Source organism: Dysidea avara, chromosome 15 (genome assembly GCF_963678975.1).
Source record: "Dysidea avara chromosome 15, odDysAvar1.4, whole genome shotgun sequence".
NCBI lineage: Eukaryota > Metazoa > Porifera > Demospongiae > Dictyoceratida > Dysideidae > Dysidea > Dysidea avara.
This window is the reverse complement of record NC_089286.1, coordinates 5,253,023-5,280,169: the sequence shown is the minus strand read 5'-3', so window position 1 is coordinate 5,280,169 and position 27,147 is coordinate 5,253,023. Positions and strand designations below refer to the sequence as shown.

The 27,147-nt window shown below is 39.8% G+C and overlaps 1 protein-coding gene and 1 long non-coding RNA gene across 6 annotated transcripts; one reads left to right on the top strand and one right to left on the bottom strand.

Moving 5' to 3' along the window:
* The first annotated feature begins 74 nt into the window (after positions 1-74).
* Positions 75-27,147, top strand: LOC136245586 (probable serine/threonine-protein kinase DDB_G0271402). The gene is made up of 3 exons (XM_066037092.1): positions 75-1,001; positions 6,873-6,941; positions 26,099-27,147. The coding sequence occupies exons 1-3, from the start codon at positions 108-110 to the stop codon at positions 27,056-27,058; spliced, it is 1,923 nt and encodes a 640-aa protein (XP_065893164.1). The 5' UTR covers positions 75-107; the 3' UTR covers positions 27,059-27,147.
* Positions 17,153-25,583, bottom strand: LOC136245587 (uncharacterized). Of its 5 annotated transcripts, none has more exons than XR_010695965.1 (6): positions 25,478-25,583; positions 18,537-18,742; positions 17,697-18,487; positions 17,543-17,643; positions 17,424-17,474; positions 17,153-17,367 (listed from the first exon to the last, which is right to left on the bottom strand). It is a non-coding gene; the product is annotated as an uncharacterized lncRNA (long non-coding RNA). The 5 variants fall into 5 exon arrangements; XR_010695963.1 differs by having other exon boundaries at positions 18,537-18,792; positions 25,478-25,565; XR_010695964.1 differs by lacking the exon at positions 25,478-25,583 and having other exon boundaries at positions 17,697-18,313; positions 18,377-18,487; positions 18,537-19,285.

Genomic DNA, 27,147 nt, shown 5'->3' with positions numbered 1-27,147 from the left:
ATGTGTACGATATATCAACCGCAAATATGTTCGTACGACTGGCAAGCGCGTACTTGCATAAATATTACCTGTAAACAGCCCTTCCTCCTTTTGTTGCACAGTGCAAAATGGCTTCCCGAGGCGTGACGGACCAGTTGAAAGAATTCACTCTTGAAGGAATCAAACCCGTTGGAAAGGACTTGGGACGAGGGGCCTATGGTAAAGTGTTCACCGTAAAGCACCTGGGGTTGGTGTGTGCTGCTAAAGAGATTCATTCTCTCCTCCTCGACGGGGTCTCTCCGCAAGAGAAGAAGGCGATCAAAGATGGCTTTATAAGAGAATGCATTCGATGTAACGCTATCCGCCACCCTAATATTGTGCAGTTTTTGGGCGTGTATTACTCCACTGCTCAGTCGGAACTCCCGATCATGGTGATGGAATTGATGGATGCCAGCCTCAACTCCTTCGTAGAGAATAACAAATCACAAATCGCCCTGAAGACAAAATTTTCTATATTGCATGACGTATCGCTAGGCTTGAGCCACCTTCATGGTCGTAAACCACCGGTGATTCATCGTGACCTCTCGTCCAACAACGTTCTACTGACCAGCCACCTTGTAGCGAAGATCAGTGATTTGGGGATGGCCAAAATGATCAGGGCTGATAGCAAGCAGACTAAGAGCAGGTTGACCACAGCCCCAGGAACCCTGCACTTTATGCCCCCGGAAACATTTGACGAAATTGATCCAGTGTATGGCACTCCTGTAGATGTCTTCTCTTTTGCCGGAATTTCCCTCCACGTTTTCAGTGAGGAATGGCCCACTCCAACACGTCCAGTAAAGAAGGATCCCAAAACCAAAATGCTTGTGGCACTTTCTGAAGCACAGCGACGCCAGGCTTATCTTGATAAGATGACAGGAGGAGCTGCTGTACTAAAGTCACTGATAGAGAGGTGTTTGGAGAATGAACCAGAAGACCGTCCTTTAATAGAAGAGGTTGCAGAAGTGATAGAACCCTTGAAGGTAGTGTATGTGTTTGTGTGTATGTGTGTGTCTATATGTGGGTGCATGTGTGTTTACCTTAAAGGATGGTACATACACATGAATGATTACGACAACGTTATTGTACAGTTCACAGGGTAGGTGGCCCAAGAAGCTGGCACGTCACACCATGGTGCACGTGTGTTATGGAGAGAAAGAAAAATAATGTTTTATACATATGTAGCTCCATTCTACCTTTATGAAATGGGATGATTCTTCTAAGCAAACGCCCTCTACCTTCAGTAGTCAACATACCAAATTTGAACAAAATTGCTCCAAAATACAGATTAGCTTCATTTCTGTTTTTCTTTCTGCACACTTACAAAACTTGTTAATACCTTGGCATCATTGTGATCCCCAAAACAAGAGGAGCTTGGAAATCTTTGGGTTTGTATCAGTGCTCCCAAGGAGACAGAAGATATAAACATCAGTCTCTCTTGAGTAGTTTACTATTGTTTTCTTTATTTTCACGTTTTCACCTTCACCCTGGTCGTAGGAAGGGCCTGGAAGGCAAAACTTACCCAGCAATGGATTCACCTATTCTGATGGTGTAAGTTTCATCTCAGTAGAGGACTGCATTCATAAGTTATGACCATTTAATTAAGCACCTGTAGTTTATTTTCCATATTGTCACTAGTAGGGACCATAGCACATTGATAAAAAGTACTGAAACAAGCTGGAGTAGTGCATGATACTAATCACAGTAAAACTAAAAGAAGTGTTATATCCCTACTGCACATGTGCTCAAGATACCATAATGGAAATGCACAGTAGGGATATAACACTTCTTATTATTTTACTGTGATTTAATATCGTGCACTATTCCAGCTTGTTTCAGTACTTTTTATCGCCCTACTCTGGTTTTGAAAAATATTCCAAATTTTTCTGTGTACTTGTTTAAAGTGTTACATTCTGTATGAGAAAGACCTCTGCAATCAAATGAAAAACTTGGACAATACCCATTACAAATGTAGGGAAGCCATCACACAGCACTCCTCTGAATTGATACTTTGTGCTGACAGCAAAGATAAATAGTGTACAAAGGAGGACACTGGTAAGTCCAGCATTGTACATACTGCAGTGTGCCTAAAGGCACCTGTTGGACTGAAGCAATGTCGAACGGTGAAAAAATCAAGCCCATAGCTTAACTGGCTCGAATGCTATCAATCACTGATACAACACAAGGTACAACAACATGGCATAACAGAATATGCACACATACAAAGGGCGATACATACATAATCATTGTGTGTGAACGTAGTTAAGTATATGTCACACTGCTCTCCCCATGTCCTCTAAATTAATGTCTGCATGGGGGACGAGGAGTCCTTTGTGGCATGGAGCAAGTTCCAATGCCATATACCCTACTGTTGATGAACTAGCTGGTGTTGCTGCTGTTACTTCAGTGTAACTTCTTGTGGGTCTGTATTCATCTTCCTGGAAACAGTATCGGTTCTCTCAGTATGCTGACCATTACATACACCTTCTCTGTTTGTCCTTGTGGTTAGTTTCAACTGTGGTTGGCCAAAACATGTTTTATGCCTGTTTTGGTGAACAATTGTGGTTTTAGCAGAGCCTAGCAGCTGCATTCTATACCTCACAGCATTGGTTTTGTCTACAACAGCATACAGCCCTCTTCAAAGACAGGAGAATCTCTTGATCCATCATGTTTTAATTGCTGGTACATATAGCCACACTAAATCTCCTACCATTAAATTTCTGTTTTGTCATATCTTGCTTTGTTGGCTTTATGCGCTTCCTCAATGCTGCAATGGAGTTTATCGTATGCTTGTTTAAGAGACTGCCCAACTTGCTCCGCATACTCAGGAAGACCTTTACCCCACTCCGAAGACATTGATACTCTTCCCCACATAGCATCAACTGGCAAAGTTGCAGAGTGCCCATAATTAACAAGAAAAGGTATAAATCTAGTGGACTCATGAATGGTGGCTTGATACACAAACAACACTTTGGGCAAGTAACTGTCCCAATCCCTCTGGTTTTTACTGACAACTTTAGATACTAATGTATGATTAAATCTTTTTACTTGCCCATTTGTCTGTGGATGGTACACCGTTGTTTTAGCTTGGTCGATGCCCAACTGCTTACACAAACTAATCACTTCATTGTTTAGGTTAGATCCCTGGTCACTGCAAGGTATGTTGGCACTCCATATTGGCACATAATCTCATCAACTAGCACTCTGGCCAGAGTCTTAAAATCTGTTACCTGAAGGGAAAAACTTCAACCCATTTGCTAAACAAGTCAGTTATTACCACTATGTATTTGTGTCCCTTTGAAGATGTGGGTAGAGGGCCCATTATGTCCCAGGATTTTTTCAAATGGTTGGTGTGCTTGAATTGTACTCATTGGGACTTGAGGAGCTGGCTGGGGTGGGTTACACTTTTGGCATGATTGGCATGAGTGCACCCAATTCTCAACATCTAACTCATTCCCAGGCCAGTAAATCCGCTCTTTCACCTTTTCAAGTGTTTTTTTGTGAATTCCCAGATGGCTTGCTTGATTGTGGAACTGCGTTAGGCTTTACAGCAGAAGTACTTTATCTCTCATGCTGGTAGGAACGACCACACGGAGACGTAGAAGATTGCCAGAACTGGTGATAAGCACCCCATCATGTTGAAATGTTCAGTGTAATCCTGGAGCTATCTTGTTGGGAAGTGATTTTCCATTTTGCAATGCTTTAATAGCTTGTGATAGTTGGTCATCTTTCAACTGTGTTTCACTGGTCAGACTCAAAGAGCAGAAATCACAGAAACTATTCGGGACATCGTGTTAACATATTACCTGGATTGAACTCAAAATTGAACTGTTGCAAAAATAATATCCACCTCAGCCTCCCCTACATCTTTCCCTTTCAATGATGTCAATGGATTATGATTAGTGAGTAGTGTGAAGTGAAAACCATGTAAAATTATTTGACTGCTGACACTGCTGCTAAAGCTTCTTTTTCAATGGTTGAATAATTCCAACTGACGGCTCCAGTAACAGATAAATCCCTCTCTTTACCATCGTGAATTTGTCCAAGCACTCACCCCACAGCAAAATCAGAAACATCAGTATACAGCAAGAATGGTAATTTAAAGTCTGGATATGCCAGGTAAGGGGCTCTGTAATCTTAGAATAGTTGTGCACAAATCTTTGATAATAATTCATCAACCCAATGAATTATTCATGATTTGTAGGATCACCTTATTGTCTGGAGTAATTGTGAACAGAGACCGGGTGACACACAGGTAGTTTGGCAGGTTCAACCAAGCCCTCCATGGAGTCTTCAAAGCAACCAGTATTTCCTTTAACTTTGCAAGTTATAAACTGAATGGTACGGCCAGGTAGATGGTACCAGGACAGATACAATTTCACTGCAACTGTTTGGTGCAAAGGTACATTGACATCCTGTAGTATGTTATGTGTCGGCAGGGTGTGGTCCCAAAGAAAGTGTAACACTTTTACAATCTAGCACAGCTCCATGCTTCTTCAAAAAGTCAGCACCCAGCAGACTGTCTACTGTCAGATCATGAGTTACAATAAAGGTGTGTTCACAAGTGTAAGGTCCCAGAGAAACTAATAGCTTAATCTGACCATTTACATCTAAGGGAACACCATTAGCACTTACGTGTGATAGGTCAGTTTTATAATGGCTCCATGATCTTCGCTTGAGAGTGATCGAAATGTTACTACAGAAACTGTAGTCTCTGAGTCTAACAGAAATGCTGTAGGCAGACTATTAACAGTCCAGCTGTGCATAACATTGTGTTAAGATTTACAGTAGATGCATAACCCCCTACCGTTGGAGCTGGCCTACTGAAGTTCAAGGGCAGCCACATTGGAAGTGATCTATCTCTCCACACAACCAACAAGCTTGCATAGAAGTCTGCCTGGGATTCCTGCCATACGAATGACTACCCCTTCCCCTGGGTTGAACCCTGCTGGGAGGCCGCTTTCTATCAGACTGATTCCCAGCTCTTCTATATAAATGTTTGGACATCTTCTCTAAATTTTTTTGAATTTTCCTGGTCCTTTCCTCTGTGGTAATAAATCCACTTCCTTTTGGGACTCCCTTTACTCTCAAAATTCAATGCATATTCAATTTCTTCAGCTTCCTTAACAGCTTGCTCAAAGGTAGTGGGTTTACCACATAATAGTACCTGGCGACTTAGAAGTGGTAACCAAAAATTTCTGTAGCTAAATGCCAGATGTAGGTACCTCCAAAGGATAAGTCTGGCTAAACAACAACTTCAAATTCTCAGCAAAGACATTCATAGTATTACCTTTCCGCTGTGTTTGTGCAGTGAACTCCCTTACCAGCTACCAATGGATCTTTAGTTAACCCAGCTTTGTTCATCAGCACCTCGTTCACTTCTGCCAATTAGCGCTGGTCTTATCACTTAATTCAATGTAGATATCCACAAGTCTACCATGTAAGAGCATCGGTAATACTGTTGCTTTCTTTGCCGAGTTCTATTCTTTGGCTGCCACTATCAGCTCAAATCTTGTCCACGCATGAAGAAACTATTCTTTGGTGATCTCTGGGAGGGGTAAATCCAACTGTTGAGCCATGGTGCTGGAGTACTACTATATACATCTGTTAAATATTAAGAGCCCAAGAACACACAACTCTAATTAACACACAAATACGTCTGTTTTGGTACCATTAAAATAACACACCAAGATACAACACCTTAATTGTTTGTTTCCCTGGAGCAAATCCCACTTCTGACATTAATTTGTAACAGGCTTGAATGCTATATCAAGTACAACACAATGTGGCATAACAGAATGTGCACATACATAGGACTTTATAAATAGGTACATACATAATCATTACTACTGAAAATAAACTACAGGCGCTTGCATTTGCAGCCATAACTTCAGTTTGGATCAGTGTACAATGTTGGAATTTGGCTTAAAATGTTCACCATGGATTAGCACATCAGCCAAGGTATAGTGTTAGCCCTGTAGTCACTTGCATATATGGGTATGGAGGCAGTTTAGTAGAAAAAATTATGACGATCTTGTTTATGTTTGCTGTATCGTAAACAAACGCACGTGACACCATACTGTTGGAGCTACAGAAATGAAACAAAGATTTTCAAACTCTCCATGAACAGGCGAATAAGATGGTATATAGTTTTAATTGATTTCTTTCCCAATAAAAACTTACATATTTTTTCTTGTAGCATCCATAATTTTACAAATTATTTTGAAATTTTGTTTTTCTCAATATGCATGCTTGTGCGAACAAGTCGGGTTTTTGCTGAGATGGTCACATATATTGTGTGGATTATCATTAAGGGACTGTTTCCAGCTCAGTTCGTGAGTCCAGTCTGCAAAATACATTAGGCTATTTTTGGTCATCCAATTTCATAATTCTGGTCATCCAATTTTGGAACGTTGAAGAAAATGAATTTGGTTGTAAGGTGCAAACTATTTTCATGTACCACTATAAATCATTTACAAGTTATCATACATACAATGGTACTGTATGATAGGGATCATGGAGGTTTAGTTTTTTTTCCCAAAAAAATATTATGAAAAAACCAGCTTCTCTTTTCCTTTATAAGCTTGGCACAAACCCTTCCAACAAATTTCTATGAAAATCAATCGACTTATTTTTTGCTAACCAACTGACTGCCTTGCTCTGTGTTATACATATATATATATTGGTATATTGGCTACACGCCTGGTGCTTTGTGCTTTATTTCCTATTATATTTACTGCAATGTTTGTCCATGTGCATATGTATACATCTCATACCTGATGTGTATGATGTCATCTGTTTCTTATACATGTACAATTTACACACTCCATTGATTGTATGTATCTTGCCTACAGGCCAACCAGTTGGAGGTGCAAAAATTAACCAGCCAGTTTAAAGGAGCTCGAGTGACAACTCCTAATATGGTAAGGAATAGTACAGACTACATTTATAATATTGGTACCTGCCCTACATGCAGGACCATCTCAACATTAAACATGATAATGCTGGGAACAGGGACCAAGCATCATACAGTACGATAGTACTGTATAGTAGGGATCACAAAGGAGTAGAAGTGGCCCACGAAATAACATCACCCAAAAGCCAGCCTAAAATTTCCCAGACAATGATGAGGCAGTGTTGGTTAAGTAAAACTAAGCCCAAAAAAGGTTTCAGTTTGATCCGAAACGCTTTCAGCAAGTTGCCATGGAATTTTAAAAAAAAAATTCTGAAAGGCATCAGTAAGTAACTGACTGATGCCTTCAGACAAGTGTAACTCGATAATGACTACAGCTATAGGTTTGATTTTTTCACTGTTTAGCATTGCTTCATCCTGAGAGGTGCCTTTTGGTATACTACAGTACATAAAATGCATTCTTCATGGACGTACCAGTGTCCTCCTTTGTGTCCCATTCATCTTTGCTGACAGCGAAAAGTGTCGATTTAGTGGTAGCACATGATAGCTTCCCTTCGAAATGGAAACCATCTGTATTTTTCATAGTGGCTACTTTGATTGCAGAGGTGCTTCAGTTCTCGATTCGTATTGCTGTGTAATGGGTTGAACATAGCCAACACCGAAGCGTAATGGATACTTCACTTTTCAGACAATAATTGATATAACTGTTGAGCGCGGTGCCATTTCTTTTGATATGTGTGATTTGCAGAGGTGCTTTTCGAACAGTTCTTGATTCATAATGCTGTGTAACAGGCTGAACATAGCTGACAATGAAGCATAATGAATATTATTATAATTGATATAGCCTGGGCACACTGTGCCATTTCATATGTGGTATGTGTGGGTTCACCAGTCATAATAAATATTTACAAAAAATGTTAACAAACAAGTGCACAAAAGATTTAGAATTTTCCACTATAGTAGGGACCATAGCACATCGATAAAAAGCTCTGAAACAAGTTGGAGTAGTGCACAATATTAAGTCACAGTAAAACAATAAGAAGTGTTATATCCCTGCTGTGTTCAAGATACCATAATGGAAATGTACAGTAGGGACACAACACTTAATTATTGTTTTACTGTGATTTAATATTGTGCACTACTCCAGCTTGTTTCAGTACTTTTTATCGATGTGCTATGGTCCCTACTGTAGTTGAAAATTCCAAAGTTTTGTGTACTTGTCAAACATCATGTTGCTATTAGAGTGCATGGTGATATCACTTTTTAAAAAGTAGGAGGTTTTCTTGCTGAAGTTAATGATGCAACACACTGTAGTGTCACGGAATATATTATAGTTAAAAGTCTTTATAGCAATATAACAACAGCAATGAATGCAGGGTACAACGCAACTCTATTTATACTACAACAAGAATACATACGAGTATACATGTTTACAAAAGTGCTAGTGGGTATATTACAAAAACAACTGTGTTTACCTATTACAAGATAACCATAAAATAGTGTGTTAATACATGTGTAAATTACAACCCAATTATGCATACACAGTAAACAGTGTGTGTTGCAGGTTTCTATCTAATCAGTGTGTGCATTATGCCACATCTCCCTCCTGAGCCTAGTCATATGTCAATCTGTTAGGAGGTCTAATGTCAGTACCTGTTTGAGTTCTAGTCATGATTCTGTTTCTTGGAGGCTCTGTAGTATGAGGCGATGTTGATGTAATGGAATCATCAGGAATGTCTTGGGCATTGTCATTTGCTGTGTTCAGTCTACGGTTAAGGTGCTGTCTGTTTCTATGCACTTTAAAGTCCCTGTCTTTTTGTTGAAAGTCAGGTATGAAGTGCCATTGTGGAGTTAATTGGCTGGCTGTCTGGGGTATGTCAGTCTTGACTTTTCTTCCCATCAACAGCTCTGCAGGACTGTAATTGCACCATGGCAGTGGTGTAGATCGGTAGCTAAGCAATGCCATATACGGATCAGCAGTATGTTTTAGCAAACCTTTCATTGTCTTCACTGTTCTTTCTGCCAGACCATTGCTCTGTGGATAGCGAGGGCTGCTTGTGATATGTTGGAAAGCATAAGTGTTGGCAAACTCTTTCATATCACTGGAATCAAATTGTGGCCCATTATCACTTATTAGCACTGAGGGAACACCATGGCGAGAAAAGATTGCTTTCAGACTAGAGATCACAGCTTTAGATGTGGTAGAATTGAGCTTTATCACTTCAGGGTACCTTGAGAAGTAGTCCACACTAAAAGGTAGGTTGAGTTATTCAGCTGAAACAAATCGGTTGCCAAGGATGTTTTGGTAAAGGAGTAGGCATCAGCGGTTCCCTGGGGTTGGGAGTCAACTTAACACATTCAGGACATTGTTGTACAAAGTGTTCTAGTTGTTTTGAAATACCTGGCCACCAAACTGAAGAAACTGCTCTAAGGCGACATCGCACAATTCCTTGATGACCAGTGTGTATCTTCTGAACGGTTTCTTTTTGTAACTGCTTTGGAACCACTATTCTTCCTCCATATAGTAATAGCTCATCATGAAGGGTAAGGTTGCCTTTGACAGTCCAGTAGGCTTTACTTCAGGATCATTGCAGCTTTTCGGCCATCCTGACTTGCAGTAAGTGATAACTCTGGAGCAAACTGGATCTGCTGCTTGAGCCTTCTGGTACACTTGAAGTCGCTGTTGGCTAGCTGGCAACTGGGAAGTAATGGTGTTAATGAATGAGTCTACCTCAGATTGTCTCTGTAAGGTTTGAGTATCATACTCTTCTCTCAGTGGAGCTCTGGAAAGTGTGTCAGCAGTATACAGAAGTTTCCCTGGAACATGTTGAATTGAGTAGCTGAATCGCATCAGTCTCAAACGGAATCTCAACACTCTTGGTGGGAGGTTGTCAAGATGCTTGTTTCCCAATAGTGGAACTAGAGGTTTGTGATCAGTCTCGATACTGATATGTTTTCCAAGGATGTAGGTAGAGAATTTCTCACATGCCCATGTGATAGCAAGAGCTTCTTTCTCAATCTGAGCATATCTAGTTTCTGTCTCTGACATAGATCTAGAAGCATAGGCAACTGGTCGCCATTCTTTCTTTTGATTTTGTAGCAGTACAGCACCAAGTCCATGAGAAGAGGCATCAGCAGAAATTTTTGTATCTGCCTTTGGGTCATACAACGCCAAAACTGTGTGTGCTGTTAGTTCAGCTTTCACCTTGACAAATGATTCTTCTTGAGCTGGCCCCCAGTTCCAGGCTCGTTTGCTGCTGAGTAGTTCTCTCATTGGCTTTGAAAGCTCAGCAATTCGGGGAGAAAAATTTCCCAGTTGATTGACCATCCCCATGAAACATCTTAACTCAGAGGTAGACTTGGGTGAAGCCATCTTGCTGATTGCTGCTGTTTTCTGAGGATCAGGAGAGATTCCTTTTCCATCAATAGTGTGACCTAGGAAAGTTAATGAAGTTTTATTGAACTCACACTTGTCCTTGTTGAGTGTCACACCAGCTGCTTGGATTCTTTCCAAGGCTGTTGTCAGTCTAACAGCATGTTCCTTCTGGTCTTTCCCAAAGATGAGAATGTCGTCCATCAAGCACAGGACACCTACTAGACCATCAAGGATGGTGCTCATTCTTTTCTGAAAATGTTCTGGAGCACTTGAAATACCAAATGGTAATTTATTAAAACAGTATCGCCCGAATGGCGTAATAAATGTGGTCAACTTACGGGACTCCTTAGCCAGTGGTATCTGCCAGAATCCACTGTTGGCATCTAGTTTGCTCATCACAGTAGCTCCTGTTAGCTGTGCCAGTGTCTCATCTACTCCAGGTAGTGGATGTGTTTCTCTGAGCACACTTTCATTGAGTGGTTTCAAGTCAACACAAATTCTGACATCACCAGATTTCTTGGGAACCACCACCATTCCAGCACACCAAAGGGTTGGTTTGTCCATTCTGGATATAACCCCTAACTTCTCCATGCGTTCCAACTCCTGTTTGACTTTCCCACGGAGTGGTATTGGAACATTTCGTGCAGTGTAGAGAGCATAAGGCTTAGCATCTGGCTTCAATTGGATCTGGTAGTCTCCTTTGAGGGTACCCAGACCTTGAAATAGTTTAGGAAAGCTCTGCTGAACATTCCCGGGCTGTATGCTATCAACCTTAATGAGGAGTTGTAAGGCTGTGATTGCTGGTAGTCCAAGTAAATTGTTTTTCAAGTCCTTTATCACATAGATAGACTGGTTGCAGGATCTCCCATTGTAGGTGAGTTGGACAGATGCTTGGCCCAATACTTTCAGTGGTTGGTTGTTTGGTCCACACAAAACTTTAGCTGACTGCTGTAGCTGAATGCTTTTGAGGGTTTTGAATGTCTTCATCGACACTGCAGTAGCCTCGGCTCCAGTATCAAGCTTAAACACTATCTCCTGGCCATTTATTTTGATAGGAGCAGTCCATGAAGTGCCCTTTGTTTCATGGATAGTGTCTAGAAAACCATTGTCCACTGGTGATTCTTCGGAAAGTGTAGCAACTGCTTTGCTGCGACAAACTGAGCTGTAGTGACCCTTCTTCTTGCATTTGTGACAGATCACGTCCCTGGCTGGGCAGGACTGCTTAGGGTGAGGCCCTTTTCCACAGTAGGAGCACTTTTGACCACGGTTGACTGGCTGCGGCCTGGGTGTTTGGTGGTGAAGGCTTCGGCTATTTGCGGGTCGCTTGAGTGGCTTCCGTGACGTGAAAGCTTGGACGGAAGTTTCCCCATCTGGTTTGCTCAGGATCGCCTGTTGTCCTCTCACAGCTTCTTGTTGCCGAACCAATCGTTTTGCCTTTTCAAGGGTAAGCTCTGAGTCCATCTGCAGCTTTGCTGAGAGTGAGGAATCTCGGATGCCCACGACAATTCGGTCACGGATCAGCTGTTCTTTGAGCATGCCAAATTCAAGGTCTGCTGCTAGGCTGTACAAGGAAGTAATGAACTGTTCTGCAGTTTCTGATTCTCCTTGAGAGCGTTGGTTGAACCGGGCCCTTTCGAAGATCACATTCTTCCGGACTTTAAAGAATTCGTCAAATTTCTGTATGACGTCTGCAAATTTCTTCCGACTTTCTTGGGTAATGTTCGTTGAGGTCAGCACATCGTCGGCTTCTTCCCCAAGACAGTAAAGCAGAGTGCTCACTTGGCGTTCGTCCTCCTCTTTGTTGAGACCTAAAGCTACTCGGTACTGTTCGAAGCGTCTCTTCCACTTCGGCCACTCATCAGGTGAGTTAAACGTGAATGAGGCAGGAGTCTGCAGAATAGCTGCTGGGTATGCCATTTGACCACGTCTCTCAGCTTCTGACACCATGTAGTGTCACGGAATATATTATAGTTAAAAGTCTTTATAGCAATATAACAACGGCAATGAATGCAGGGTACAACGCAACTCTGTTTATACTACAACAAGAATACATACGAGTATACATGTTTACAAAAGTGCTAGTGGGTATATTACAAAAACAACTGTGTTTACCTATTACAAGATAACCATAAAATAGTGTGTTAATACATGTGTAAATTACAACCCAATTATGCATACACAGTAAACAGTGTGTGTTGCAGGTTTCTATCTAATCAGTGTGTGCATTATGCCACACAAAGTTGTTTGTGGTTCTGACAGGAATGTAGTTCAATTATCCAGTGAGTCAAGGCAACTGTATATACAGCACAGATGGTACAGTTATGTTTACCTTACTGTCAATAAAGAGAAATTAACTTGTGCATAATTTAAAAACCAACACAATTTTGCAATTATAGTTACTGCATGGCGAGCAAAGGCTTGGAAATTGTCCTATGCTATGCACTTTCAGTTTTAATGTTGTAGTGACACATATACCTCTTTGCATCAAAAAGGTCCCAAAAATGAAAATAAGTCATGACTTAGCCGGGGATTGAACTCAGGTTGGTTATTAATAACTTGAATTGCCACAGTTGTTTGAGGGTTTTTGATGAAATGTAGCTCAACTTTTCAGTGATCTTTCTCTACACCGGTGCCTTTATCACCCTATAAAGGACAAACCATGTATTGATTTGCTACAACAACGCTCTAGTTGCCAGATGATGGGTGTTTAATTTTGCTAAAATCCCATGTCGATATGTGCTTTGCATACCAAGATACCATGAACTAAAGTTGAGTTTTAAATGGTGTACACGAAAAGGTACTGGGTAGAAAGAGAAAAAAACATTGCCAACATGTAGATTCGAACCCTACACGCTAGTCAGGTATTCTTACCGTTTGTGCTGTGGTTTACAAAGGAATGTTGCTCAAGTTTTCTCTACACCATGACCTTCTACGCACTGTAGAGAACGGACGGAAGCATGCATGAACTCTTGATAATAATCTAAGTGTAGCCAGATGATGAGTGCTTGATTATTAGCACTGATTGTGTCGATTCACACTGAGTTCGATGAGTAAATGGCGTGATAGGCGGACAGACAGCTTTATATATGTAGTCACTGATTAGGGGTAGATCTATGAGGTTGACAAGGGGAGGGACACGGTTGTATATAGGCGGTTGGAGAAAACAGATTCCTTTGTTAGTTGTATATTCTTGTAGTAGCAATAATCACCTAGTACTATCATACAATATGATAGTACTGTATAGTAAGGACCACAAAAGTTTGGGCATGGCCCACGAAAAAGCATCACCTAAAAACCAGCCTCAATTTTCCCTGACAACGATGAGGCAGTATAAGCCCAAACAAGCTTTCAGATTGACCCGAAACGCTTTCAACAAGTTGTCACAGAAAAACTTAATACGTGGAGTTTTCTACTGACTGACTGACTGATACTTTCAGACAAGCATAATTCGATAATGGATAAGGCTACGGGCTTGATTTTTTCATTGTTCAACAGTGCTTCAACCGGACACGTGCTTTTTGGCAAACAGTACATACAATTCATTCTTCATGGACCTCCTTTGTGTCCCATTCATCTTGGCTGACAGTGAAAAGTGTCAATTTTATGCTAGCATGTGATGGCTTTCCTTTGTAATGGAAATTGTTCGTTTTTTTCATAATCCATTACACTTTGTTGTCAGCTATGTTTAACCTGTTACACAGCATTATGAATCAAGAACTGTTCAAAAAGCACCTCTGCAATCAAAGGTGCCAAGATACTTGACGGTAATTGGTAGCTGGGGCATGCGGCACTATTTCTTTCTTTTGACACAGTATGTGTGGATTCACCAGTCATAATAATTTTATTTTACAAAAAAGTTAAGAAACAAGTACACAAAAGAATTAGGAATTTTCAACTAGAGTAGGAACCATTGCACATCGATAAATGTAGGTAACCAGCTGTCACTCTGGCATGTAGCATCTTCAGTCATACTAAGTAGAGGTGTACCGATATGGGTTTTTGGCATGTACCGATATCCGATATTGATGCCACCAAAAGAAGCCGATAACCGATATTTGATCCGATATTTGCATTATAGTTAAAAGTGTACATTTACGTACCCTACAACAACATGTGCATGCTATACTCTGCCTGTGGTGGTATACAGCTTGGGTTTCTATTGTGCAATCCAGACAATTAGGCACCCACAAACATTTTTATGTATACTCCCATGAAGCATTATATGGATATTTCTGCATTACTCTGCATTCTAATGGTTTGTGAGAAAGCTGGTACAGCAAGTTTCCTTGGTTATGCTGTGACCCTTATTTTTATTACAAGGTACTCTATAACTGCTTCATCTATAAAGACTGTGATAAGCTTTCCAGCAACAGACAGTAGAATCGCATGTATTTATATGGCTTCTCGTAGCATAGCGCTTGTTTCAGAGTGAACAATAAGCCACTGGTACTAAAGAGCCAGATGAATAACGTAGAAAACCAATGCACAATCCGTTTATGTACAAACTATTGCTACTGTATAAATATCGGTCCTCCTGCTGTTCTGTACCGATACCGATATTGGTAAAAATCACCATATTGGTGGCCGATATTATAGCCGATCCGATTATCGGTACACCTCTAATACTAAGTGCTTCTGTCATGTTGATAGTGTTTCGGCTATTAATGGCTTTTATAACAGCTTTTAAGACTTTGCAATCTTTTGCATGGCCAAAATGGTAACAATGTTAGATATGCAAGTGCACAAAAAAATTTGGAATTTTCAACTAGAGTAGGGAGCATAGCACATCAATAAAAAGTACTGAAACAAGCTGGAGTAGTGCACGATATTATATTACAGTAAAACAATAAGAAGTGTTATATCCCTACTGTACATTTTCATTATGGTATCTTAATGTAAACAAACAAGTATATGAAAAAATAGAAATTTATACTTAAGTAGGGATCATAGAAATAAAAGCAATGAAACAAGGAAGGTCATCTACACTTGCAACTATATAGTGGACATCTTCAATCATGGCTATGACTGAAGTGAACTCCACTAGTATAGCTGCAGGTATAGATGACCTCCCTTGTTTCATTGCTTTTATTTCTATGATCCCTACTTAAATATAAATTTTATAATTGTTCCTTACATTTGTACTATGAAATAGACTGTGTTCCATTTGTGTATGTATACTACTAATTTCATAATTATGGTATTTATGTTTAAATATATGATACTGGAATAGTCATTGCATGTAGTTTTTAATACAAGTGATTTTTTTCACACAGATTATTTTTTTGACATGAGCTATAACCAGTAAATCACTTTTATGCTTTTATGCATACCACGTACCATTCACCGGTGACCACCTTGACACATAACTGGTTATTGTGTTATACTGTAACTGCATGATCCTGCTGTATGCAGTTACGCATAAACAGTCCCTATGAAGGTCAAATCGGTGTTAACTGTCAATGTTGGGTATGGCCAATGAAGAGCTGTGCATGAATTTGGATTACTGAGGAAGCATGATCAAGCATGATCAAGCATCCCCTCAATCTTGATATGTGATCCAGTCTGGGAACGACTGGTCTTATTGCCCATGTCAGCAGATTCGATTTTTCACCCAGAACACAAAGCTACATGAATAAACTATCTAATTTCACAATCAAAATCAGCTAGACTTGAGTGGTCTGGTTTTGCTGGCTGCTTTTCCCAAGCCCAGTGGTGATTCCGTATATGCGGTGTGGGACCTTAATGGAGCTCTGGTCAGCCTGGGGATGGCTGTATGTGGCTGTACAGCTCTGTGGTGTTCAATAAATACCTCTGCTGTGAATTTCCTTTCGTTTTAGCCAGTTTTGGGACCTGACTTGGCCTAGGCCTTCCTTTTCAATTTTTTTGAACAGCCTTTTTCCCTCCTTCCGAGCCCCCGCCTCCCTCCCCTGTTTGGAGCTCGCCTGATACAGTCAACCTCAGTTCAAAAACTATCTAAAATGACGGGAAACTTAGTTGTTGGCTACTTGCACAGTGGATGCTCTGGAAGGTAAGGAATTGGTGGAAAATTTGGTACACACAGCGTCAACCATTGGCGAGCTACAACACACTAAATACTTAAAACCGGCATTTCTCGATACTTTTAAATAGGTGATAAGATCGGTTTTCCCAGACTGGGTCACATATAAAGATAGTTATTTTACACTGAACAAATATTTGAAATGGGTGTGCTAATAGACTTACTGGTGTGGGCACCTACTAGTGTAAAGGTATATTACATGTTTCTGGTCCTACCAGGTGACCAGGCTTTTTTTGCAACTCTTTGATGTGGTACACTACATTTGGCATAGCAGTACATGGAATTATAGTTTTATTTATTAAGGCTTTACAGCACAAGTGCTGAAGGTCTGTAGGACACCTGGTCCTACAGCCTGTTTAAAGTTGTTACAGAAAGTATGTTTGAAAAGGTGTAGAAAGGAGAAAAAATCCATGACTGGATCTGGGTGGCCTCAAACCTGCAGCCATCCAATTAACGCTCGAACGCTTACAGGAGTCTGCCAGGCAGTCAGGATGTTTTCTCCTTGACAATTTCATGTATATGTATCCATATAGGAACTCTAGAGAGTGACTTATTATCTCAGTACCTCATGTAGTGTATGTTTATAAGAAAAGAGTGTTTATAAGATGTGAAAACTTTCAACAGATATAAAATATTGCATGGTGATGTGCAATTCATTCAGCAAAAAAAAGAGAGAGACCAGGAAGGGGACCAGAAACATACAACTTTTCGTGTCCTAAGGTGGCTCTTCATAAGGTTTCAACAATGTATGCATTACTTAGCGCTAATTGTTTCTGTGGTTGACCACTATATCCTGACTTGTGTAAACCACATTACATAACATCAACTATGTCTCTTCACAAAATGTTTGGTAGCAAAGCTTTACTGGAAGTTGAAATACGAAGCCAAAGTTAGTGTGCAAGAAAAATAAGATAATTTCAACTTCAATTTAATTTTTAAAAATGAATAGTAGCACAAGAGCTGCAGAATTTCATCTCTGAGAGTAGCATGACAGCTGAACATCTGCACAATATGTAACAATTGTATAAAAATAACCTGTAAATATTGTAAGAACTTACACTGCAGTGAAATTCATTTGGAAGAAGCCAATGCTTCCACTAGCAAGATACCTACATGGTAAAACACTGCATGTATTTGATATGTCATCACACATGATCATGACTGAATGTGAGTATACCTGTATCATCCATCACAATGGCAGCTGGTACACCATGTGAGATATTCCCATATTCATCCAGCATACAAACAGTGAATTGAACACATCAGGCATAAGGTAAACTGTTATGTAGTACATAAATAATTGCACTAAATAAAAAATTAGCTCAACTCACTCATGGGATAATGCTTTGGATTTCTTGGATGTGCCACTAAATACACCTGATATCAGCAGTCCATCTCCAAGGTACATGGATTCTGACACCACAGAAATTATATAACAGTCCAATAGAACTTGGCTTACAGTAGTGCTTGACACCCTGCAACAAGCTGGATGGAATTTGTCTTTTATCCATATGCCATTTTTCCAGATAACATTAAAATAGCCACAGAAAGAGAAAATGTACTTGCTATCTATCAGGTGGTATACATGGCCCTTCACGATCATGAGGACAGCTGTGTCATTCCTGCTATACATTTGTTTTCCTTAACAGTGCCACCAGCCTTTGCCAAGCCTTTTCAGTCATCACTGGAAACCCTACTGCCCATTGGAGGTTATTGCCACAATATCATGTGAACAAGTCCAGGAGAGGATCATCCAACGAGATGACCACCTCAATTGGACAGCATCAAAAGATGGCTTTTGTTTGACTTCGTGGCCATCACTCCAATAACAGCTCAGCAATCCTTCATGATTATTCCACTGACAAGATAACTTGATTGGCACATCCAATTAAATAGGGCCGAAGGTCAAACATCTAGTGGAGCTGAAAAGGACATGATGCGATCCATCCTGGAGGAATGATGTTATGAACAAGAATTTCAACGTTTCAAAGATTGTAATGGACCATGTCACCTCAGCTGGAAACATTGCTTGCTCCATATTTCCTGAGGTAAGAATCCAGTATTGTGGTAACCACACCACAAAAAGTTTCCACCAGGACTTGGTGAAGAATAAATCAGTACCCTAAATAGATAAGTAGGTTAGTACGTCATTTTACATTTGCAGTGTTCACCTTGATGCAAATTGAGGATGACGGATGCCTCCATAAATAGACACTTTGTAATATAACTTGCAACCCTGATGTGATTACAGCCGTCCACCCACTAACAGCCTTCTCTGCTGCAGTGCTGAACCTTCATTCACACTAGATTGCCACAAACTTCATATGCTCCATAGGTGCTTTGGATGGTGGTGATATGATGCATGGTGAGAGGACTTCTAATGGAACGCACATAGAATGCTTTAGAATAACACTTCCATTGGTAGATCTATGGAATTATAAATGTATACTGATAAGTAGGTTTAAATTATATAGAGTATTCATTTATGAAGTGGAAATTAAGAGCCAAGACAGCAGTGGTTCAGTGGTTAAGGATGTGGATGTTAGGTATGGAGGTCTCTGGTTTAGACCCAGATATTTTTTGACATTTTTTACCATGTGGTAACTGCTCTATTAGACTATCTTAATCTCACCATTTTATACTTGTTTAGTTTTTGCTTTATAACTCTGTAGCTGTAACTACATACCATCAAAGGCACAGCTATGATGCTCAGCCTATGTACACATTGATTTCAAGTTATTTCCATGCTCGGTTTTAGCTGTGAGCAAAGTTTGATTCTTCTTATGTGAATAAATGTTCACAATTCTGTGCATATTTATCAGATTCATAGTAAACTTAGAATGTTGATTCACCGTATACTCTTTTCATTTATGCTGAAGTTTGCGGCAGTCGAGAAGAACATGCCGAAGTGATCAAGCACTATGCATAGCACCATGGTGCACCATAGCAACATGCAGAACATACCGAAGTGATTAAAGTGTGTATAAATTTTATATGTAGCACATGCATTATACCCAGTTTATTTCATTACATTTTTATCGTAAAATAGAATTATGCAACAATGGCCAGCTTTCACTCAGCTGGTCAGAATGGTGCACGTACATTTTACCTGCTAAATTCCTAGCAGGTTATTAGTGGTTAAATGTACCATCAGATGGTGTTTTAAGATATCACTTTTCATGTATAGTCAGGAATTGTGGAGGATTCTTGATAGTGTTACATGTGGTGACTGTTGTATTAGAGTATTTGATATTAGAGTATCTTGATCTTGTTTTAAGTTTTTTTTTGTTGATATGGGCAACCCCTCATCCACCACTGCCATGTGTCTACTATTATATACTGTACCAAGCAGAAGATGGTACATCTTAAACAGAACACCTCCTAAATTGCACACAGCAGGCTAATGGTTACGCGACCATACATCAGTAGTGTTGGTCAGGTTACAACAAACAGTATCTAGGGTTTCTACAGTCTTACCCTGATGTATCATAGAAAGAGAATTGGTCTCCATCATGCACTCACTACAACTGTAAAACAAACATGATTATTTGTCACAAGGTACAGAGCTTATGATTGCAGCTGTTCACCTGTTGTGTTTGTTTATTGAACATTGGGCCACTGTGGAAATTGGTTTGTTTATGGAGTACGAGTGTTGACGTCCCTCAGTCTGCAGTGATAGCTGTCATGAAGGAGCACGCACGCACACGCACACACACACACACACACACACTGAAAATTTAGCAGATACAGAGACGTATCTGAAATACAAGGAAATAAACACTACTATTATGATAGATCCTTTCATATTAGTATCATACAGTATGGTAGTACTGTATAGTGAGGATAAAGAACTGGGGTTTTTCAGCCAAAAATATCGCCTAAAGCCAGCCTCAATTTCCCTTCATGACAGCTTGGCAGCATTGATTAGGCACAGCTAAGCCCAAAAATGTCTTCAAACCAACCCCAAACCCTTCCAACAAGTTTTTAAGGAATTTAAAAATTTCCTATTTAACAGAATTTTACGCTTGCCAACTAACTGATTCCTCTAGCCAAGCATAACTTGACAATGGATAAGGCTACAGGCTTGATTTCTTCACTGTTTGACGTTGCTTTAGCCCGAGATGTACCTTTTCACCAATCACAGTACATACAATACACACATCATGAACTTGCCTTTGTCCTTCTTTGTGTTCCAGTTCTTTTCACTGACAGCACAAGGTGTTGATTTGTGGTGATAGCATAATGTGGCTTCCCTGTGTTGTGTTGGTTTGCTTATTGCCCATATTTTCTGTGGCAACTGGATTGATTGCAGAGATGCTTCCTGTACTGTTCTCTGTTTGTAACACTGTGTAACGGGCTGAAATAGGTGAAAGCAAACTGTAATAACCACTTCAATTTCTAGTAGTTGGGGCTCACAAATCATCCATATTTTTAATGGTGACTGGATTGATTGCAGAGGTGCTTTTCCTACTGTTATTTGTTTGCAGCGGCTGAACATAATTAAGGTAAGTGTGGTTCATCAGTCATAATAATGGTCCAAAAAAGCAAACAAACAAGTATAAAGAAAAATTAGTTTGATAAAGAGTAGGGAAACAAGGGATGTTGCCTACACCTGTAGATATACTAGTGGACGTTTAATCCCTAATTCAGTCATGGGTATATTTAGGGATTAACAATGTGCACTAGTATATCTACAGGTGTAGACGATCTTCCTATTTCTCTTTCATTTATTTCTAATGGAACTATTTTTCCTTATACTTGTATATACATATGCATAATAGACAAATATTTTAAATCCCTAAGAAGCTTTTGAGAAGTATCATTAATAATGGTTAATAAGTAGGAACAGCTTAAAACAGAAGGCTAACAAACACCATGAATATCTGTGACGATGAATGAATTTGACATCGTAATAACTGTGATACAGCACTAGAGTTGGACACAATAGAATACAATGGGGAACATCAAGCTCCACTAATGGTTTGGTTGACGAGGATATTAACACCTCCTATTTATTAGAGACTTCTCCACTTGATGTTGATATTGGTGAGCCACCCCTAGCGACCACACCTGATAATAATCACCACCTGTTGGAAACTTCTTTTGACACTGGTGAGCCACTGATATTCCTCTATGACTGTGAGACCACTGGAGGCAGATCACATTATTGAGATGGCACCGGTGGTATTTGCACCAGAGGGGGTACACATTGCCACCCCAGAGTTCTCCAGTCTGTGTCATACGTTTGCCAACATTTTTGCATTTTCTTTCAAGACATGTGGTATCAGAGCTGTTGATCTGAACAACCAGCCAGACTTCACTACGGTATTCACACGGTTTGTCACATGGACGGTAAGTTGTGTGAACAAAGTACAGATATCGACAATTGGAACTCCATACTACTCAGGTTAATGTCTACATGTGTAGCATCACTAATATTGGTAGCTCATAATGTGTTTTCATATGATTTCATTTTTCTTGTGATGGAAATGAAATGGTGGGCCCATTCAACTTTCTTCCACAACTTCAATTTGTACTTTGCTAACACACACTATTTGATGTTAATAAAAAGGCAAATAGTGATTAACACTTTTGTACCAATCATAAAGATGCTTGATTATCTTGGCTGATACAGTGCAATGGTCCACTGTTTGATGAATAGCAGAAGGATAACAGTCTAGCCTTGGAGAGGATATATAACAAGTTTTTCCCTGAGGAGATATACAATGGTGAAACATGGCTACAGTATTTTTAATGTATTGAATATTACCTTTTTTCATCGCCTTTCATAAAGCTCCCTGAGTTTTGGCAGATTGTCAGATGAAGAGGATTTTCACCACCGCATTTCTTAAACCCCACCTGTGACAGTGTCACCACTCCTTACACATTTGACAATTCGTAACAAAGCCCAAGTAGTTGCTGCATGAATATGAAAATCTGGTTACACTGACAGAGTATGCTGTTCTGGGACAATACTGCTCTCTTGCTATGGCAAATGTTTGAAACGGGTGAATGTTTCATATTAAATGCTACAAACAGCATTTGAAGAACATTACAATAATCACATGGCCTTCACACACCTTTGTGACAAAGATATTACCAGAAAATCTTGGGAAGAGAGAGAATACAGGAGTATTTTCAATAAGGGTGACTGACACATCCAACCATAGTTTCATATCCTTGGGTGCTGTCAGTAACAAACGGCTTTAATAAAGGCCAGGAACAAAATAAAAGTGTTCACCATCAACTAGACTTCAACCACTGTTTCTCGGTTCTACTTCAATGTTCGTGAATGCTATGCACAGTAAACAACTTTTTCACTATTGCCAATTACTGCTTGGCATACACTTACGTATTATAATGTGGTGGTTAGTGCAAGTGCACCACATGCTATTGTTACAGGTCCCACAACAATGGTAAATAACTGGTTGGTTTTTTATGATACGACTGTCAAACTTTGGATGGGTAAGTAGTAATAAATAAGCTTCATTTTTGCAGAAGTTGATTTTTGATACCTGCCTCTACCCGGTAATGACAAATTAAAAAAAAATCCGTTTCAAATCTTTGTGTAAAACATGGGCAGAACTAATATGTGACAGAAAAGAAAAGAAAAGTAGCTCCACACAATAGACAATTAGGTAAATAGCAAATCCAGCGTTATTGTGCCAAGTGCAAAGGAATTTGAAGTATTCACTCTGAAGGGATAAACTTTGAACTTGTGCGACATGCTTCTCAGAGAGGTTTTGTTTGTAGAGAACAAAATGCTTAATTAATTTCTGTTATGCACTTTGTGGCAATAGTTAGCTTGTTTCAAGCCCTACAAATTTCATGCCGAAGCCATAAAAACATGTACTAAGCCACCTAAAGTTGTGGACATATTCCAGAAGTGCACAGTTCCTCCATTGTCTTATACTGTAGTACTTAAATAGTTTGCCAAATAAAGACATAACAGAAGTAACGATGCATTGATATCAGTTTGGGTATCACCAACAGGAGTTTAACCACTCCATTCATTTTACAAGGTATGCCTAAAAGAATTCGATTTTTAGGAGTAATGTTGCAGCTACATTTGTTAAGATGAATGGACTAATCCAGAGGTATCACCGGAAAATTCTATTTAGTATATACGCATCTGTTTTCTAGAGTATTTTACATGTCTTTTGTTTTCTACTAAACTATTCAATGGCGGATCCAGGATGGGGCATTTGGGGCAAATGCCCCCCCCCCCTTCAAGAAATTGCATACAAGATCAAGATACTCTAATACAGCAGTCAATTACTCTAATAAAGCAGTCACAATGTTCATGACGCAGTGCAGCTTACTTATGAAGCTATAAATAGGATTTTATTTTACATAACATACGTGATATAATATATTTGGTAAAGGATAACTAGCTATTATTGTTGTGACCTTTTTTTTATTTTGGTCTTCAACTTTTTCAGCAAGGTGCCCCCCTCTTTCCAGACTCTGGATCCGCCCCTGCTATTGGAGGATTTTAGTGGCTAAGCTTCCTTATAGAATGGCTAATTTACATATGTGGGTGTGGTCTGTACTCAACAACATGCATTCAGTTGTGTTGCTATAAGCAACAACTTCTGACTACTCATCACCATCATGATCAACTTAAGCTGCAACTCATTAATTTCCTAGTCAACTTGTGACACTATCTGCACATACACTGTGATCTAAGCAAGGAAGGAGCAATAAGGTGTGAGCTTTCTCCAAGTCTTCCAACAAAAACATGTTCAGTCTTCCACACTTACTGTGACAATTTTAAAATGACAAGCAATCCAATCGCACAATGTCTACTCCTATATTCCCATGTATGTAAATCACCTGGTTATCTAAGTCAGTTCGAGACCACACCCTCAGATCTTTATGTTTTAAAAACCTCATAAAATCCACAAAGATCCTTGTGCTAGCTACACATACAACTACATGTACAATGCTTGCCAAGTATTGTGAATGGATGATTATTTCAGTATTAATATGATTTGGCACTCTTATAAGTGCAAAGTAAACTTATACTAGTAATTAGTCCAGTTACATTTCAGTGTTCAAGTGATAACTTTATAAAAATCAGAGCAGCACACAAGCCTTCAGCTGTTGTGCTAGTACAGACACACCTACTCAGTGGACCAGCACTGGGACACCTGTGCTATATTCAGGTCAAATCCTCCTGGGGCAGGACTAGTAACCCACGTTGTGTCTCACAGGTGAAGATGTGGGCACCTGAATTCTCACCTGGACCTTCACTCACTATGTGAGACATGAACAGTTAACATTTGCTCCGCCAGTTTACACCAGGTACTGATTGATGTTACAGCTGGGCGAGCTGTTTCCCCAGTTGACACCAGGCCACCAGGTCCGCTTGGTAGACTGGAGCAATGTGAGTAAGGCTTCTTGCTCAAGGGAACAACAACACCAATTTGGTACAACTGGGTGTTGAACCTGGACCAAGCCGATGCTCTGGCCACTTGGATATGCTGCCTCTCACACACACGCATGCACGCACATACGCACATGTACACACTCTCAGAAGTACCATCAAGCTCAAGACAGATGTTTGCGGAAACAGTTAATTACTAAAGGATTAGAGAATTTGCTGGCTGGACCAGTCTCAGTCCAGCCCTTTTCATCGCAACACTTGCCTGTAGTCTTTCAAGAGAGTACAAGAACAAGACATCTGCACAAGTGTATAACTACCCATCCCCAACATGGCTGACAATGATTGGTTTGGTTGAGAGATTCCTTTATTTGTAAAAGCCAACTGTGTGTATGGAAAAGCTCTTAAAATCATATTTAACAGCTTAACTTTATCATGCCATCTTACAGCTTCACACAATGGACATGTTGTGTCTGAGACAGCCATCCAAATAGAATCCTTTTACATGTACAAAATGACCCAACCATCTGAGCCTCTACATGTAACTGAGCTTAACAGATTGCCAACAGACTCTCATATACCAAAACATTCAGACACACATTCAGACACACATGCATGTATACACATCCACACCCACACGAGCTCCATCACTGTTGATGACACATGTACAATGCTTACTACACACATTATGTACAACTCATATGGATTTAACACTCTATCACTTACGGACAGATGTTGTTCTGGTAAGAATCACATAGTAATCCGTGATTGTGGCTTCCATAGTGTTTGAACAACAACTTAAATAAATGATTCTCCATACTAGTTGTATGTAGAACACCTACATAACCACATATAACTGATGTAAACTCGTGTGTACTATAGCTAACTATGATACTTACACACTAGCATGTTCTTGGGTATGAAACACAGTAATTGACACTGCACTTCATTATGACTTGAACAGTGGATAAACTAATGATATACAAGTGATCTTATATCCATGGTAACTACTGCAACCATGGTAACCTTTCAGTCATGTCTATACTAACCATTAGAGTTACTTGATATAGTAAACTAGCTGCTTTCATAATGTAATTCTTGTTCTTAAGTTACAGCACACAGTTCAGAGCAAGTTACTAAATATTTCCTTCACATACATTTGGTAGCATTCCTATAATAAAATGACTTAAGAATAATAATAGTAACCAACACAGTTACTATGGTAACTCTCAGTAATCTAAACAACCTCAGACACTAAACCATTACACTGATTACCAACTATCAAGGGGGGTTAGATTATTGAGGGAGATCATGTGATCCACACTAACACACAATTTCCTCCCTTAGGACTCACCTCCTTTGGTGGAGGCTTTACAGACTAAACAATATCACCTCAAGTGGGATAAGTGTTCAGATCTTCCAAGAACAATGTATAATGCCTCTGTTGTAGTGGATGATAACAATGTCTATGTCACTGCTGGTAGTGCTCCTGAGGATGAGACACTTAACAATGTGTACCAGTACAACATCACAACTGACCAATGGAATACCCTCCCTCCTGGTCATCGTCGTGGAGTACTGTGTATGGTGGATAATAGATTGTCCATATTTGGTGGTCAGGATTCAGTCACTTACAAAACACTCAACAAAGTCTCCACCTATAACAGAGACACTAACAGTTGGTCACAAACATATCCAGGTATGATCCATGAAAGACTCTACCCAGGTGTTGTAGTCCATGGTGATCACTTGATGGTTATGGGTGGACAGGATGAGTCAGACAAGTACCTTGACAGTATTGAGACAATTAACTGGCAAAACAGATCACCATGGAGAGAAGTGTCTACTAAGCTACCTGTCCCAATGTGGGCCATCAAACCCACAATTGCAGGAGAACACCTACTCATAGTGGGATATTCTCAAGCTGGAGGTCGTGACAATGGATCACACCAGTTATCAGTATCCACCATCACTTCATCATCAGATCAAGTAGCCAGTCAGTGGGAGGAACTATCATATGCTCCACATTACTTCACTACTACAGTACCATCCTCCAACCCTCCTCTGATCATCGGTGGTGGTGATGTTAAAGGTGTTGCCACATCAGATATTAGTCTGTATGACACTTCAAAGAAGTCATGGATACAAGTTGACAATCTTACTACTGCCAGGTTTTTTGTTGGAGTAGCAACCATCAACAGTAACACTATAATTGTTATTGGAGGTACCAGTGGTGGACCGGGTATTAAAGCTTACAAGTCATCTTCCCTACCTATAGTGGAGATAGGACATATTGTACATAACTAACCATTAGTAACTATACTGTACTGAACTCTATTATACTCCATTACTAGTTATTAGTATTGTTGTGTTGATATAACTGATTATCTAATTGT